General features: G+C 49.4%; 1 protein-coding gene across 1 annotated transcript in view; it reads right to left on the bottom strand.

The window, feature by feature from the left end:
- LOC142586343 (uncharacterized) overlaps window positions 1–13,865 on the bottom strand; it is a 33,437-nt gene extending 19,572 nt beyond the window's left edge. The window contains exons 1-4 of the mRNA XM_075697592.1: window positions 13,653–13,865; window positions 6,328–6,453; window positions 5,263–5,419; window positions 536–849 (exon numbers count right to left, since the gene is read on the bottom strand). Of these exons, the coding sequence (XP_075553707.1) occupies window positions 536–849; window positions 5,263–5,419; window positions 6,328–6,406 (550 nt within the window). The 5' untranslated portion in view covers window positions 6,407–6,453; window positions 13,653–13,865. The remainder of the gene's footprint in view (window positions 1–535; window positions 850–5,262; window positions 5,420–6,327; window positions 6,454–13,652) is intronic.
- Window positions 13,866–14,249: the final 384 nt, after the last annotated feature.

Raw genomic sequence — 14,249 nt, 5'->3', positions numbered from 1 at the left:
CAACCATTACAACTTCAGTCATATATGTTAAATCGCGTTTCGAATAAAGACCGTACATTTGTTGAGATGGGCACTTGCGCGTGCCCGAGCACATTTCGTGCGCTCTGCTGCGCTTGAATGTATACTCCGATGCATCAGACTGGTAACACGGTGCTCCCTCAACGTTGAATTGGTTGGTTTTCCTCCACGAGTAAAACGGCAGAGAATATACGCTCGCGCATGTGCAGGGTCGGGCTTGGCAGAGGCCACCGTCTTTGTACCACATCTCGTGGGGATGCCAAAATCGACCGCCGAATTTAAATGCCTACTTAGGTATAATCTAACCAACACACTGGAGCAATGGGAGGCGCAACCCGCCAGCTCAGACCCGAAGGTGCAGAAGGCTCTGCTTGGTCACGTTCGGCTAGCGGCAGAAGCCAGTGGAGCCCTGGACTTGGGCCGCCACCCATCAAGCTCCTAATCCCATATGCCCCTTTCCCCAATTCAATAAAGTTATTCTCTCTATTGGCAGAGGATATGACAATGACGCGAATACCTTTGCAGAATTTGCGACACGGCAGCAGCGTCCTCCCAGCGCGGCAGGGCGGCTCGAGCAGAGAGCAGAGCAGCTGCTTGAGCCTCGGGTTGCACTCGGTCTTGAGCATGAGCGCGAAGAAGAGCAGCGTCCGGTCCAGGGACACGCGGTCCCGGTCGCCCACCAGGTTCGGCAGCAGCGTCGAGTTGTACGGCAACACGTCGTTGCACAGCGACAGCTGCCGCGGACGGCAGACGGCCTCTGCGTTTGCGCCGCGGGCACACGGAGAGAAAGCACGTGAGGCAACAACGCTCGGGAGTAGCGTTCCTTCCTTTCTTTTTTTTTTTTTTGAGGAAGCACGCTTTCACGACCCGATCCACCCTGTTTGCAACGTGCGAAAGTGTGCAGGTTCAACTCAAACGGGTGCGTAGTTTGAAGGTACAAATGTGTATACTACAGCACGTGTATATGTGAGGCCATAAGTGTATCGGAGTCTACGAATTGATCTATATATATTGTCTGTAGGTTTTCGTCTACATACTATAGTCAAATATGCGACAAAAAGTGTAAGGTCACTATATATAGACTGTCTTTACACCAATTTTATATAATGAATGTGTAGACTTTCTGTAGTTTACTCAAATAAATCTGTGTAAGGGACGTATATCACTCTGTACTTAATTACCATCATCGTCATCACAATTAGCTTCTTGCTTCCTTATTGTTCATCCTCATCCTTTCTCTCTAGCAGCACAGACCAGAAACAGCGCCTCCGGCCCATCTCTCTGCTTTTTATTGAACGCCTATCTCTTTCTCATTTGATGATACAACGTTCAAAGAATAATATTAGCTATAGTGGACTCTCTTTGCCGAGCAGCTTGCGTATTTCGTCCTTGGAGCAAATAGCGTCCTGCAGACCAATAAGAAGTAAGGCAGAATCGGCTATCCTAACACACGGTTGAGAAATTGACGTCACCTCCTCCCTCACATAACACGCACACACATTCCGCTATGACGCAAATACACACACGAAAGAAGGGGAAAAAAAGAAATTCTAGTCCTGCGCCTCACTGAAATGCAAGGCATTTCAGGTTGCTCTTTTATACTCGCAGGGTATGACTAAAAAAAAGATAAAAAAAGAGAGAAAGAGTCTGGGAATGGGTATAAATCCGTGTCGCGGCACGCCTCTATACATCAATGAGATTCCCGTCGCCAATCTGCTACTAACGGTGCTTAGGCAATCGGACTGGCACTTGTTTCTATATCCGCGTACGAATCTCTCTGAAAGCACACACCCGTACTAACGCAAACGAAGTCGAGTTTTGTTTGGCGGTCACAATGAACGGACGCCCATGTGCTATCTCGGCCGCGTTCACCTACACGGCGCGCACGTGAAACCGGTCTCCCGGAACGCGCTCGGATAGCACGGCCGGTCTGAGCTGATAGCCGAATACAGATTTTCGGGCGGCGTTATACCATACGGGTTACCCAGATCGCCCCCCTCTGACCACGCGCGTCCTGCCGAGAAGTCTAGCACGTGGCCCTATCCGTTCATCGAGCTAAACGTCAGCCGAAGAATAACTCCAGGGGGCGTCCCCGTCTGCTCTGCAGGCAAGAGTCGATCGAGCGAGTCGTGAATCTGATCTGATGCGGGGTTCTGCCGTTCCGAATTCTTCTTCGTCCTCGTCCGCGTTTTACAAACCGAGCGAAACTAAACCGGAGCCACCGCCGACACGCTTTCGGCGTCGTTTATTTCGGCGCCAGGTCGGCGCCAGGTCGGCGCCGACCGAAGCCGCATACGTCGACGATACGTCGACGTGTACGACGGCAACTTCGACGACGACGACCACGTGCGCACACAAACGGGGGCTGCCGGACGCGCGTGTTTTCTCTCGGGCTAAGGACGGAGCGATTCAGGGTCACGCGGTGTGTGCACGTGTGTAAGTATCTATATATAAGTGTGCGCATACGACGCGCGCACTCCCGCCAAGCGTGCAGGTGTATAAGGCGGCCCAGCGGGCGTTTTCATTTCGGTGTCAGGTCGCTTGTCCCCCCGTCACGTCCACGGGGCGCCCGACGGCCGGGGGAGAAGCTCGCAGCGGCCAGCGAGGACGATTAACCTGGAAGAGCACGAGTGGCATCTACAGACATGCGGAGAATGAGGGTCGAAGCCGTGTATACAGGAGCTCCTCCCGTGATGCATGCTGGGCGAGTATACTCATTACCCCCAGCGCGCACGTTATCTCAGAGCGTGGCCAAGACGCCTGCATGTATAGCAGTGACGGGGCAAGCAGGCTACATAGCAAGCAAGCAAGCCGGGACTGTCATCGCGGATGTTTCATGACGCGGTGTCAGAAGAAGCAGCACGCGAAGGGACGGACCTCTCGTTTTCTTATTCTCGCTTCGTCCACGCCAGTGAAAGGATGCGCCGAGCTTAATTCTCGGAGGGCGCGCTCGGGCGCATGGTAATCGCGGCCCCGCTGCAGCTGTCCGAAAAAAAGAATCGGCGAAAGATGCGCGCGCCCGCGTTGTTTGACGGCGCGGCGAAACGCGACCCCGTTTGTGGTCTCTCTCGACTATCCGCCGTCATAATGTATGCGCGCATGCAGACCGCACATATGAGCAACAAACGCGGATCGGCGCTGTTTTCGCCTTCCTCGCCTGCAGCGTCCTTGTTTTCGCTGCAGCGTGTTTACACGGTCCGCGCAGCGGCGTGATCGTGGGACGGGCCGCGAAGTCGCGCGCGCGGTGAATCGGTGGCACTCCCTCACCACGCCGCGAACGTCCTTCGCTAATACGCGTCCTTCGCTATAGAACGGGCACGCACATCCTTTACTCTCGCTGCCCTTCGTCTTCGCTGATCGACCTGCTGGGCGCCCGGGTTCAAGGGCCCCTTGTGTCTGTTTACGCCTCGTGGACCATTGACATGCATCGTGTAGCCGGCGACCGATTGCTGCGTGTATACACACGCACGCGAGCACGTGGTTCACTGCACTAATTGATACTTCGACTTTGGGTGGGTGGAGCAGTCGGGTGGGTGGGCGCAACCGGTCTTGCGTATAGTGATTAGACTAAATGTGCACGGCGAGCGCTTTTGTTGGCGCGTTCTCCTATAGCACGTGAGAGTGCTTGCGAGAAGGAAATTTTCGGCGATAGACGTTGTCCCCCCCCCCCCCTCCCGTCATGATTCAGAGCTGCGATTAGGATGAACATTAGACGCAAACGGGGATCGATACGCTTTTGCAGCACACCATTTGTGGGGCATCAGGGCAAGGACCAGATAGAAGACTACAGGTTACACGATCCTGGTTTCCTTGTGCTCCTGAGAGCGGTGTTTATTAACCAGGCCGTTTGGCTTAACAGTCTCGCCATGCATGCGCGTGACACAGTATATGGTCGGCAGAAGGAAAAGAAACGAACGCTTGTTCGTTTATCGACCAGGGCATAAAATGTTTTGAATGAAAAAATACCACCTGTCTCCTGTGTTTCCAGTGATAAGGTATGCAAGCAATATATTTCCTGGTTGAAAACGGTGCTTTTGATTGCCAACCGTATGCGTCTGGGTAAAGTAAAATAAACACGGAGGTTCGTGTTGAAATATGCGCCCGTAGAGTAAAGGGTACCGAACTCGGGTATTACGGCCTGCTGTACAATACTCTGTATAATCTCTGCATAGATACGGCTTTCTCCGAGCTAGGGCGAACATAGAGAAGCGGTGTCTTCCACCGAGTGCTTTTATCGCGCGCTATAGCTTATAGTGAGATGAATAACGACCTGCTATTCTAAGCGTTTCAGCCAGATACTCACGTCGCTTTATTCACCTTGCCCTTCAAGCACCAATAACACGACTTGTTTTCTTGAGATCTAACTGATTAAATAAGGTGCGGGTCGACCTTGTAACTCAGTCAGGCCGTTCTTTGATATTCTGTTGTCATTTTATCCGCTCGACCGCACTGCACCTGGTCAGGCACTGGCCCGCTGGCGTGACGAACTGCTTGTTGTTTCTCAAGTCGTTGACTACGTTTGCGAGAGTCCATCACAACGCGAGACATTATCCCGCTCTGCATGTGGGCGCCTTGTTGTATGTGTCTGTCTTGCGGTCCTTGGGTTGCAAGGGTATGGTCGGAAAAGTTGAATTTTGAAAAAAGTTGAAAAGTTGAATTGCTTCAATCTAGCAAGGAAGCTACGAAACGCGCTCCAGCACTCTATATATGTAGGCTTTGCATTAAAATTACTTTCTGCTACGGAAAGACGCGTGATTCGGCACGCGCGCATTCGTGCTACCACGCTCCTTATTGGCTGCAGCTTAGATAATTGTCAAGATGAAACTTTATCCACATATTTCCGATGTTTAAGGCGATGCCATTACTGTGCCACTTCCACTTGTCTGGTCTCGCATTCACAAGAACGTTCTCACGCTATGAAACTGTTCGTAAGAGAATGTGCTGTAGCCAATTACGGTGTTGGACATGCCATTACTGAAAGCCGCCGACTAATGGCAAACAGCAGTTACGAAGAGAAGAGCCTCGGGAATACGGTGCCCGGTCAGTTAATTGCTACAGTTTGAATCGCGTTACTACCAAAAACCAATAGGCCCTTCAACAAGCTTATAGAGACGTCGCCCTCGTGTCGAATGCTAATCGCGCACTCTCACGCGGTCGTCCTGTCGAGTTCTGACGGCGATCTCCCTCGATGACTGAAGCGGTTACAGCAGCATCGCTTCCACGAGCGTGGCACACGTACCTGACCTGTACGAGCTTTCGGTCATCCACGACGTCCTCGGCAGGACGGGGTGCCCGTAGAACTTGGCCACGTTTCTGGCGTGACTGCGACTCGACGGGTGCCTGCCGGGCAGCACCAGCGGCAGGCCCAGGCCGTCCAGCGTGTACAGTGAGTTGTCGGCGCCTGCGCCGTGTGTGTATATACATACAAGTGAACGCGCCGACTCTGTAAACTTCCTGGAGGTGTAGCACAGGCGCAGGACGTCTGCGTGAAACAGCTGGCCGGGTCGACCTGTGGCAACGTACTTGATCGCCCGTCGGTTTCGTGTAAACGCTCTTGTCGGTACGGGGCTGAGCGAGTGCCGAGTAGGGACGGGTCAACCCGCCTGCACCGAATACGTTGACTCAGCTCGACCCGCCTGTATACAAGGTGGGATGAAACGCTTTTTTTTTTTCGGCGGTTCGCGCACAGCGACGATGCTATAGAACCGGACGGCGTTTTTCGCGCATTGGTGCGTGGGAGCCGAACGAACGGCAGGCAGCAAGTTGTTATTTCGTACGTACACTTCCATTTCCCTTTTCCTTCGTTAAAAATAAAAAAAAATTATCACAAGGGTAACCGCCAGTCTTAATGACTTCAACATTCCTTTAAGAACATGGTTAATTTTCCTTGCGCTTTCGTTGTGCTTCCTTTGTATGGATGCTACTAAACTGAGCCTCTCCCTTTGCCTTCATACTTGTCGTTCACTAACTCCATGTATGACGTATACATCACACTGATGTTACCCGCAACGCGGTGTCGTGCAGAGCGAAGTTCAATTAAACGGTGTTTGCTCTTCACTTTTTACCGCTAGTAACCAAACACTTTTCAGCTAAACATCTGCAAACAGAATTTTTCTAGGAATGATATATGATATTGACAGGTCACTTTGTTTCAATGTTTGTTGCTTTCTCGGTGTAACGTTGCTTAATAAATCTCGATGTCACATTGGAACACGTGACCGCTTTGTAACCTAAAGAAAACTAGGCCGCGCATAGACCAGATGGACTCTTCGCGCCTCCGTTCTATATAGATGCGGGTGGACAACTCACCGTTGAAGTAGGAGTAGGCGAATCCGGCCAGTGCGAGGTGCAGCAAGACCTCAAACGCGCGCCGGCCTCCGAAATCCATGGCTTCGACAAGTGCTCAGCTGTGGGCCGAGATGAACGCGGAGTCGCCTGCAGGAGGAGGCGAACCTGCAAGTTGGTTCTGGCCAGAATGGCTTCTTTCCCGATTGCTCTGTCGTATAGGCATAGACCTTTACCAGTTGCGTAACAGCGCATTAGCGATTCCAGCAGTCTAGACGTACTAACCCTGGCCGTACTCTGATGTTCTCAAGGGAGATTCTAACTACAGTGACTGGTAAAAGCATCTCGTTTCATTTAATGTCATGTGCACGGAGTGTCGAACCGAATCATCTTGCTTTTCCACTACAGTTTCCCTCTCCTGTTTAGAGAAAACGGTTCAATTGGGGTTCATCCCCGGTGCGAAAAAATAACTGATGTTCGTTTTCATAACCTCCCAATAATTACAAGTTAACAGCATAAACTTAGTACAAAAACTCGATGACGCTCCTGAGCTGCACTTAGACTTTAAAAAAAAAAAGGGGGGGGGGGGGGGGCCGGGTACGCGTGCAGGTGCATGTAGTTAAAAGGCGCCTTAATGGCGCAAGCAGTTAAAAAAATCACATTGTGGAAGCGCACCTTAGAAGCCCACGTTAGGAGCAATACGTCAGAAAGCTGAGCTAGTTGGTAAGGATTCATTATGCAAGAAAGAACAACACGAACGCCGACTATCTACTGAAGGGAGCACTGAGGCGTTGATAGTCGGCGTTCGTGTTGTCCACTTCTCTACTCTTGTGTCCGGTCTGCACGCCTCACTTCTTTTTTGCATAATGAGCAATACGTCATTTCTTTCGCACCTACTTCAGTTTACATACCAGTGCGATCAAAAGCAACCGCCCAAACAGGGAGTGCTTCTTCACTTCAGCGTTTATATGTAGGTATTTCATCACCGAACAACCAGGTTAGAACCACCAGTTTCAAACGCTCACAAGTGTATCTACAACATGTCTGCCATGTGACGCGACACGCTTCATTTAGTGCGACCCACTGCTCGGCAAAAAATAAATAAAAAAATAAAATAAAATAAGGCGTTTAAACTTTTAATGGCACTATTGCCAAGCAGCGATAGCGAGTTTTCTTGAGCTTGTTTTTCAGTAGTTTCTTGGGTTTCTATTCAGCTCCAAATAAAGTTTTGTGTAAGGTTAGCTTTTTGCCACATCTACAGTGCTGCCACATGCGCTATCGGAGGTTACGTTTTCCCGGATTATGCATTCTTTTTCCGAAGTCCGCTAAAAATGTATCAACGGGATTCTACTGCAATACAGCCTATTCTTTATGGCATGCTACCGAAGACACATGGCCATGGAAAAAAATAAGAAAAAAAAAACACGAAGGACTCTCCACGGTGACTTAGTGGCTATGGCGTTGTGCGTTGCTAAGCATGAGGTCGTGGGCTCGATACACGGCCCCGTGCGGCTGCATTTCGATGAGGGATAAATGCGAAAACGTTCGTGCACATGCGTTGCGTGCACTTTAAAGAACACCAGGTGGTCAAAATTAATCAGGAGAGCCCCCCCCCCCCCCCCCACGACGTGTTCCATAATCATATCACGGTTTTCTTGCCACGTAAAACCCGAGCATTTCAATAATTTAGTTAAAACGTTCTATGTGTCTTCTCCTTTTCGAATAAGTCTTCTCGCAGAGTGGATCATTATTGGAAAGCTTGCGGTCTTCTACAGTGTGCGGCATCGCATGGTATTGGGAAGCATTTTGCGTACATTCGACAGTGTATACCAGAGAAGGGCCGCAACTGCAACGGAGACGTGTATCACGTAGCCGTCCGACGTGCGTATATATATATATATATATATATATATATACTTTGGATTACTCTTGGTGCTGCAAGTTCGTGTACACACAACCACGGCGCCGGCATTGGCATGGACTCTGCTCTGTTTGCGTGGCCACAGGCGGCTGCTGCGAGACGTCTCAGTCTCACGCTGCGTGTAGCTTCCTGCAATGTTCACTAGGGGGAACTCTGGCGCTAGTGTCTACGCGAGCTGTAGGCGAGGCGGTTCAGCCAGCGTAGGAATGATCATGTTAACGCGACAAAATTTGCATCGCATCCGGCGCGAGGACTTGCCACACTGCGACGCGTCCCAAATATCTGAGAAAGCGGAGCGCAGTTTCTTGTTTCTTGTTCCCAGTACGACTGTGAACGGCAAGCACTGATCTCTTCGTTAGCACCAACTAACAACAGGCCTTTCAGTAGATATGTATTACTGGCCCATCGACCGGACATATCAATGAAGCGAGCCATCAAGACTCTCTTAAAACATTTAGGTAACACAGGCCTCTGTATCAGAGGCTGTGAACGGGCCTTTCGCATGCTGTCCTCATCATTACACCTAAGTCTGTTATTTCTCTTCCGTTCCCTTTCCCCTTGAGCAGAGTAGCAGGCTGGAACACACTATGCGTTTGTTCAATATAAGTTTCCCCCCCTCTCTCTCTTTCTCTCTCTCTCAATAAAGCTTCGATTCACACAGATTCTAGCATTGGTGTTGTACCTGCATAATTATTTTTTAAATACGTGCTGCCTGAAGAACAAACAACAAGCGTGATCTTTCAGTGCAGCTTATCAGTAGCGTCGAGTTCTTGTGCAAAATAAATGTGCGCTGTTTTCTTGCAACAATTATTCGGTTATGCAAATGAAATTGAACCTGTTCGAACCGGTTTATTGAACCGTTATTTTTTTTTTCGCTCCGGAGTTGAACCGGAACCAAACCGTTTTCGGTGAACCGAAACTAAAACCGGCGTGGAAAAATACTTTTGATCCGACACTCTGGTCTTACAGGCTACAATTGTTCGTGGGAGCAGAAGACAGTCAGTGATGTTACTGAAAATCTATCCGGCAGCGCTTGGTGGGCGGCCAAGGACAAGGAACGCTTATACCAACGAAAAGATGTGTGTATTGGGTCGGTCCCACATGTTTAGAGAACCTAAACTATACTCGCAGTGCAATTCAACGTCGGTGCCGCGTGGGCGCCCAGCGAACTGTGTGAAATTTGACGAGGCCCGCAGATTACACCTTCAACATTGTCTCCGTATTCCTTCGACAGTGCAGGATCGCTCGTTAGCGCAGGAAATGAAGGTCAAACTTTTTTCAATTTTGTGCAGTAAGTCAAAACCACCATGCAGTACAAGGTTGCAGTGCACTTCGATTCATGACGTCATGCTACCTTGCGCGACTGCCATAGAATCTAATTGGGATGCTCCCGAGTAAGCCGCGGGTTTGGCACGGAAATTTCGGTCCGAGTAGCACGACATCATAAAGCAGAGTGCACAGTCCTGCTATCTGGGAGGCGTTACCTAAGCCCGGTACTTATGACGTGACTGTGTTTCTGTGCCCTTAATTTTCTTTCTTTGTCTTTATTTACAGGAAGATCATACAGAAGTTGCCAGGCCGCGTTTCCCTTCATTTTTCAATGTAGTGCATCTTTTCCTCTTTTTTTTTGTAATCCGCTAAGCAGCTTGGCCGAGACAGCGCTAAAATATATGTCGTCACGGGAAGATGGCGCGGGAATTTCAATGCGGCGTCGCCAGCTGTTCTTCGTTTTCACGTCTTTTCCCGATATATCGAAACCCCGCTTGTGGCATAACTGAGCTATCGACAGTTTCATCGGTGTATACCACGATTTTATGGTTAACCTTTACATAATTTGTTTTGCGTTCATTTAAGACGGTGCAGTAACCGCTTGTTATCGGTGTCTGTGTCACAGTGTATATATAGTCGGGTAATTAGATTTCTTGTTTTTTGTTTCATACTAGACGGATTTTTAAAAGTTGCGTGTAGCAGATAGCACAATTCTAATTCCTCGAACAGGCGGAAATGTTATGCAGAGAAGCCGAAATGCATAGTTGACTAATGAGCAGAAATCATTTGAAGTCAAGTTTTTAACCAACTATTTTGTTGCAAATATTGAAATTTATAGATTTTAGCCGGTGAGCTTGCGAAACATACCCCCATGGAACGAACTATGACGGATGGCACCAGCCTTGATATACTGTATGCACAGTCAAACTTGCGGTAAGAATTAACTATTCTTCCACTTTAAGAAAACGCAATTTTATGCATTGAAGCACGAAAGTATACAGCTGAGACGCCTTACACACTTTGGGAATTAATATCTCGAAACTAATGTCATCTTGAGGGTTCGTTCCAGGTGAATGCGCCTTGCGAATTCAGCGGCTACAATTCGCAGATTGCAATATGTGCCGCAAATTAATTAGTTAGAAGCTTTTATCAATTGAATTTGTCGATTATTTGATTATGCATTTCGATTCACCGGGCAAGTATGTCCGCCTCTTCGAGTAATTCAGCTCAAGTCTAGAATTGTGTTCTGCCACGGGTGATCTTTAGAAATTCTGTATACAGCCGGTATATATCCGCCTTCGCAGCAACGCAGTCGAGGATCGAAACACTCCATGTAAAATATATGTGTTTACGCTTCGCACCAGACGTCGCTCGCTCCGTGTGACACAAACACACTAAACGCTCTCTGCCTTACAACTCTGGGTATGCGTCTATGATACGCGTGAGCTCACCTTGCTTTAGAGCATGGAGACGATCGGCGAACCAGCCTCACGAATGATGTCAATATACGAAAGTTTGGCTTTGCTTGAGTGGAACGAGCACGGACATTCGCAGAAGTGCGGATTGGTGCAACAATATATGACGGACACGAGAATACAACACGGGCAGCTTCGTGTCGATTCTGGTCGTACATTTTCGTAATTTGAGAACTCTGGGGTTCGATCTCAGCGTGTTGTTAATTTGAGCTTTTCTTCTTTCTTTCTTTCTTTCTTTGGATTAACAATTAGTAAAAAATTGAAAATTCTTTCTATTCGCGAGTCGTTAGGTCTTTCATATCCCTTTTAAATTCAATCAATTTGAGTGAAATCGGTGCTGCGGCGCCCAAAAATATCCTCCTCTGCAGCGTTTTCCTTATGAAAAAAAAAAAAACTGCGTGTTATACGCATCGTCATGAGGAAACACTATAGCTGCGCGTGATAAGACGGTAATTGTCACAACTTTCAGAAACGCTTACGACCAATGTCATGCAGAGGCGTGATTCAGGGGGACGTCACCTCGATATTTCGTTTCATATGCAGACGCGGCTCATATTCGCAAAAGCGGTGCGTGTACGCTTAAGAGGTATAAGAGGTATGCGCCAAAAATTAGCGAAGATACTCGTTCATTGGCAAACACAATTCTTACGAACGAAAATCTCTGTGAATCGGAGCCCCGATTACTGCGAGTTTTCGTGCTACGTAAGTATGACAGCAATGCGTTCACAACAACCTTCAAAACCAATTTCGTAATAGTAACAGTAGGATGAGCGCTGCTCAGCCAGCTTCGTGAGTAAATACGCGAAGTACATAAGTATATACAGCATCCACTTGAGTTGACCAGGGCACTTACTGCACTCCTCTTTGAGCGGTCTTATTTTGCAGACGCAAAAATGAGGAGACGGAACAATGAAAGTAAGCATGCGCGAGACAGTGATACCGGAATACATTATCTCTGTCTTGCCAAAGAAACGAATTAACGGGCGCTAAAGGCGTGGTCGGGGATAGGTCTCACTGCAACAATACGTCAGTATACAATTCTCACGTCTGTCGTCAAGAGTGCGTGTACAAACGATGGAGCGGTCACCGGGCGCCTACAATGCTCGACCTCGGGTGCAGTGCTCACGGGGTTCGTTTGGCATCATTTGGCATATTGAATTCGGAGCTAATCTTACCCGCTTTCTCTGCAAATGCACACATTATCTTTGCGTGGCTTACACGGGGTGATGACTTAAAGGTGTTCGGTCGTGATCCAGCGCATGATAACCTCGCACCAGTGGTCTCTCCACTGAGCACATGAACCAAATGTCGGAATCTGCGGTTCCTCCTGTACTGAGAAGATATGGCTATCGCATCGACCGGTTATCAGCTTAGGGCAAAACTAACCTGTCTCACGATGGTCTTTCCGAAGCACCTTCTCGAAGTCGGTTGAGCAAAATACATTTCAAGAGACAAGTCGAGGTACCTCCATTATAAAAAAAAGTTAGCGCAAACAGGACGACGCAAGAATTAGATAAGACAAATTCGCCATCTTGAGTATGCGTGACATACGGACAGCCGAATGCTTCGAACACGTTTGACAGTTTAATGTCGAAACTACAGCATTCACACCATGGTGCGCATATTTAAGTAGTCTGCCTTCACTGCAGCAAGTCGAAAACGCCGTTAATCACGTCCTATCGGGCAGCATTCTAAAAGTTGTTTGCCATTACCAGTAGAGAACACTTCGAACGACTTCACAAACGCGCTAGGTGTAGATAAGTGGCAGTGGCTCTTAGATGCTGTGCGCAGCTTCGACTCCCGCCGTCGGCGGCCGCGTTCCTATGGGACCCGAATGCAAAAACGACCGTGCGCTTAGATTTAAAGTCACACGTAAAAAAAAAAAGTGAAGTGGTCAAAAGAACCTCAAAGCCCTCCATCACAGCATTTTTCTTATTACGAACATTACTTGGGACCCTGTAAACACAGTTATATGTTTATCTGTCAAGTTTCGGTAATCTGTTACGCGTGTTTGTAAATCATCGTGCGCGGACGCCGAACGCTTCGCAATGTGGCCTCAGTGGTGCAATCATACGAACCGCGTCCTGCCTATAGAATATATTTAAGCGGTCGACTTTTGCAGGCGCATGTAGAATAAGCGTACGATTGTTCCCGTCTGCGAAGCACACGTTTTAGGCGGAATAGTATGGGGTGTCGCAGGTATTCAAGGCATTCTCATCACACTAGCTACATTGCACACTCCACTTTAGATTCCGACCACTCCCGTGACTGTCGGCTTCTTTAGAAATTCAACAGCCGTATACATCGCAGATGAACAAGAAGCCGACAAGTATTTGCTGTCTCTGGCATCACCATTTTGGTGTGCCGTGAAGCCACACTTCGTAGAGCCCCGAAACTCGATCCCGTCAGCGTTCGATATTTTGAAACGCGTCGTCCGTAAAGAGTCTTCTTCGGCTGCTATTATCCACAGAGTTTCATATCACATTCTCGGAAGGCTCTACCACGGTTCGGCCAAGCTGGCCATACAACTTCCCATACCGTCGTCTTTCTACACTTCAGCGGCTGACAAGCTCACGCTTTCCCGCAACATCCGCGAGGGTGGCGGAGAAAGTGACCGTCGCGGCGCGCCGCACCTACGCGCCGAAGGAAGCGTGCGAGCGCGCGTGCGGGTTACACCGACTCACTTCGTCGTCGCCGGCGTACCGGAGATGGCTTGGAAGAAGCGGGTGGGCCGCCCGGTCTGCGTCGTTTTCTTTCAGACGCCGACGGGACGAGGTAGCAGCAGGTCGCTCGAACACCTCCGCTGGCTTCTCGTTCGTTCGCGTGCCGATTGCCGTCAATGGGCCGCTGGGCGAAAGACGATCGGAGGAGACGCGCCGGCGGAGAGGCCAAGCTCGGTCGCTGAGCGCAGGTGATGGGGATCTGGCGCCTCCACTGACGGCGAATCCCTCCTCGAAGCCGGGCGTATCCCAGGTCACTGGGGCCGCTCTTAAGGGGAGAGGGGGAAAAGACTCCGTCGGCGCGCCAGACCGCCGCGCGGTTCCTCTGCTGCTGCTGTTGCTGCTGATGTAGCACCGGCCACTGCGAAGAGTGCGCGTTCTTCTTACCTCTCTTTACGAAGACCATTATCGCCCCTTCTCTCTTTCTCCGATCCGCTCATCTTTAGAAGCGCCGGTACCTCTCGATGAACCGGAGGAAAGAGGGACCAGCCGAAGTGTGAGGGATAGGAGAGAGAGGAGGAAATACATAAAAGGAACGAGAACAACGGGTTTCCTTTCTTT

Source organism: Dermacentor variabilis, chromosome 6 (assembly GCF_050947875.1).
Source record: "Dermacentor variabilis isolate Ectoservices chromosome 6, ASM5094787v1, whole genome shotgun sequence".
NCBI classification, from domain to species: Eukaryota; Metazoa; Arthropoda; class Arachnida; order Ixodida; family Ixodidae; genus Dermacentor; species Dermacentor variabilis.
The sequence above is the reverse complement of the archived record's forward strand: the minus strand, read 5'-3'. Positions and strand labels throughout refer to the sequence as shown.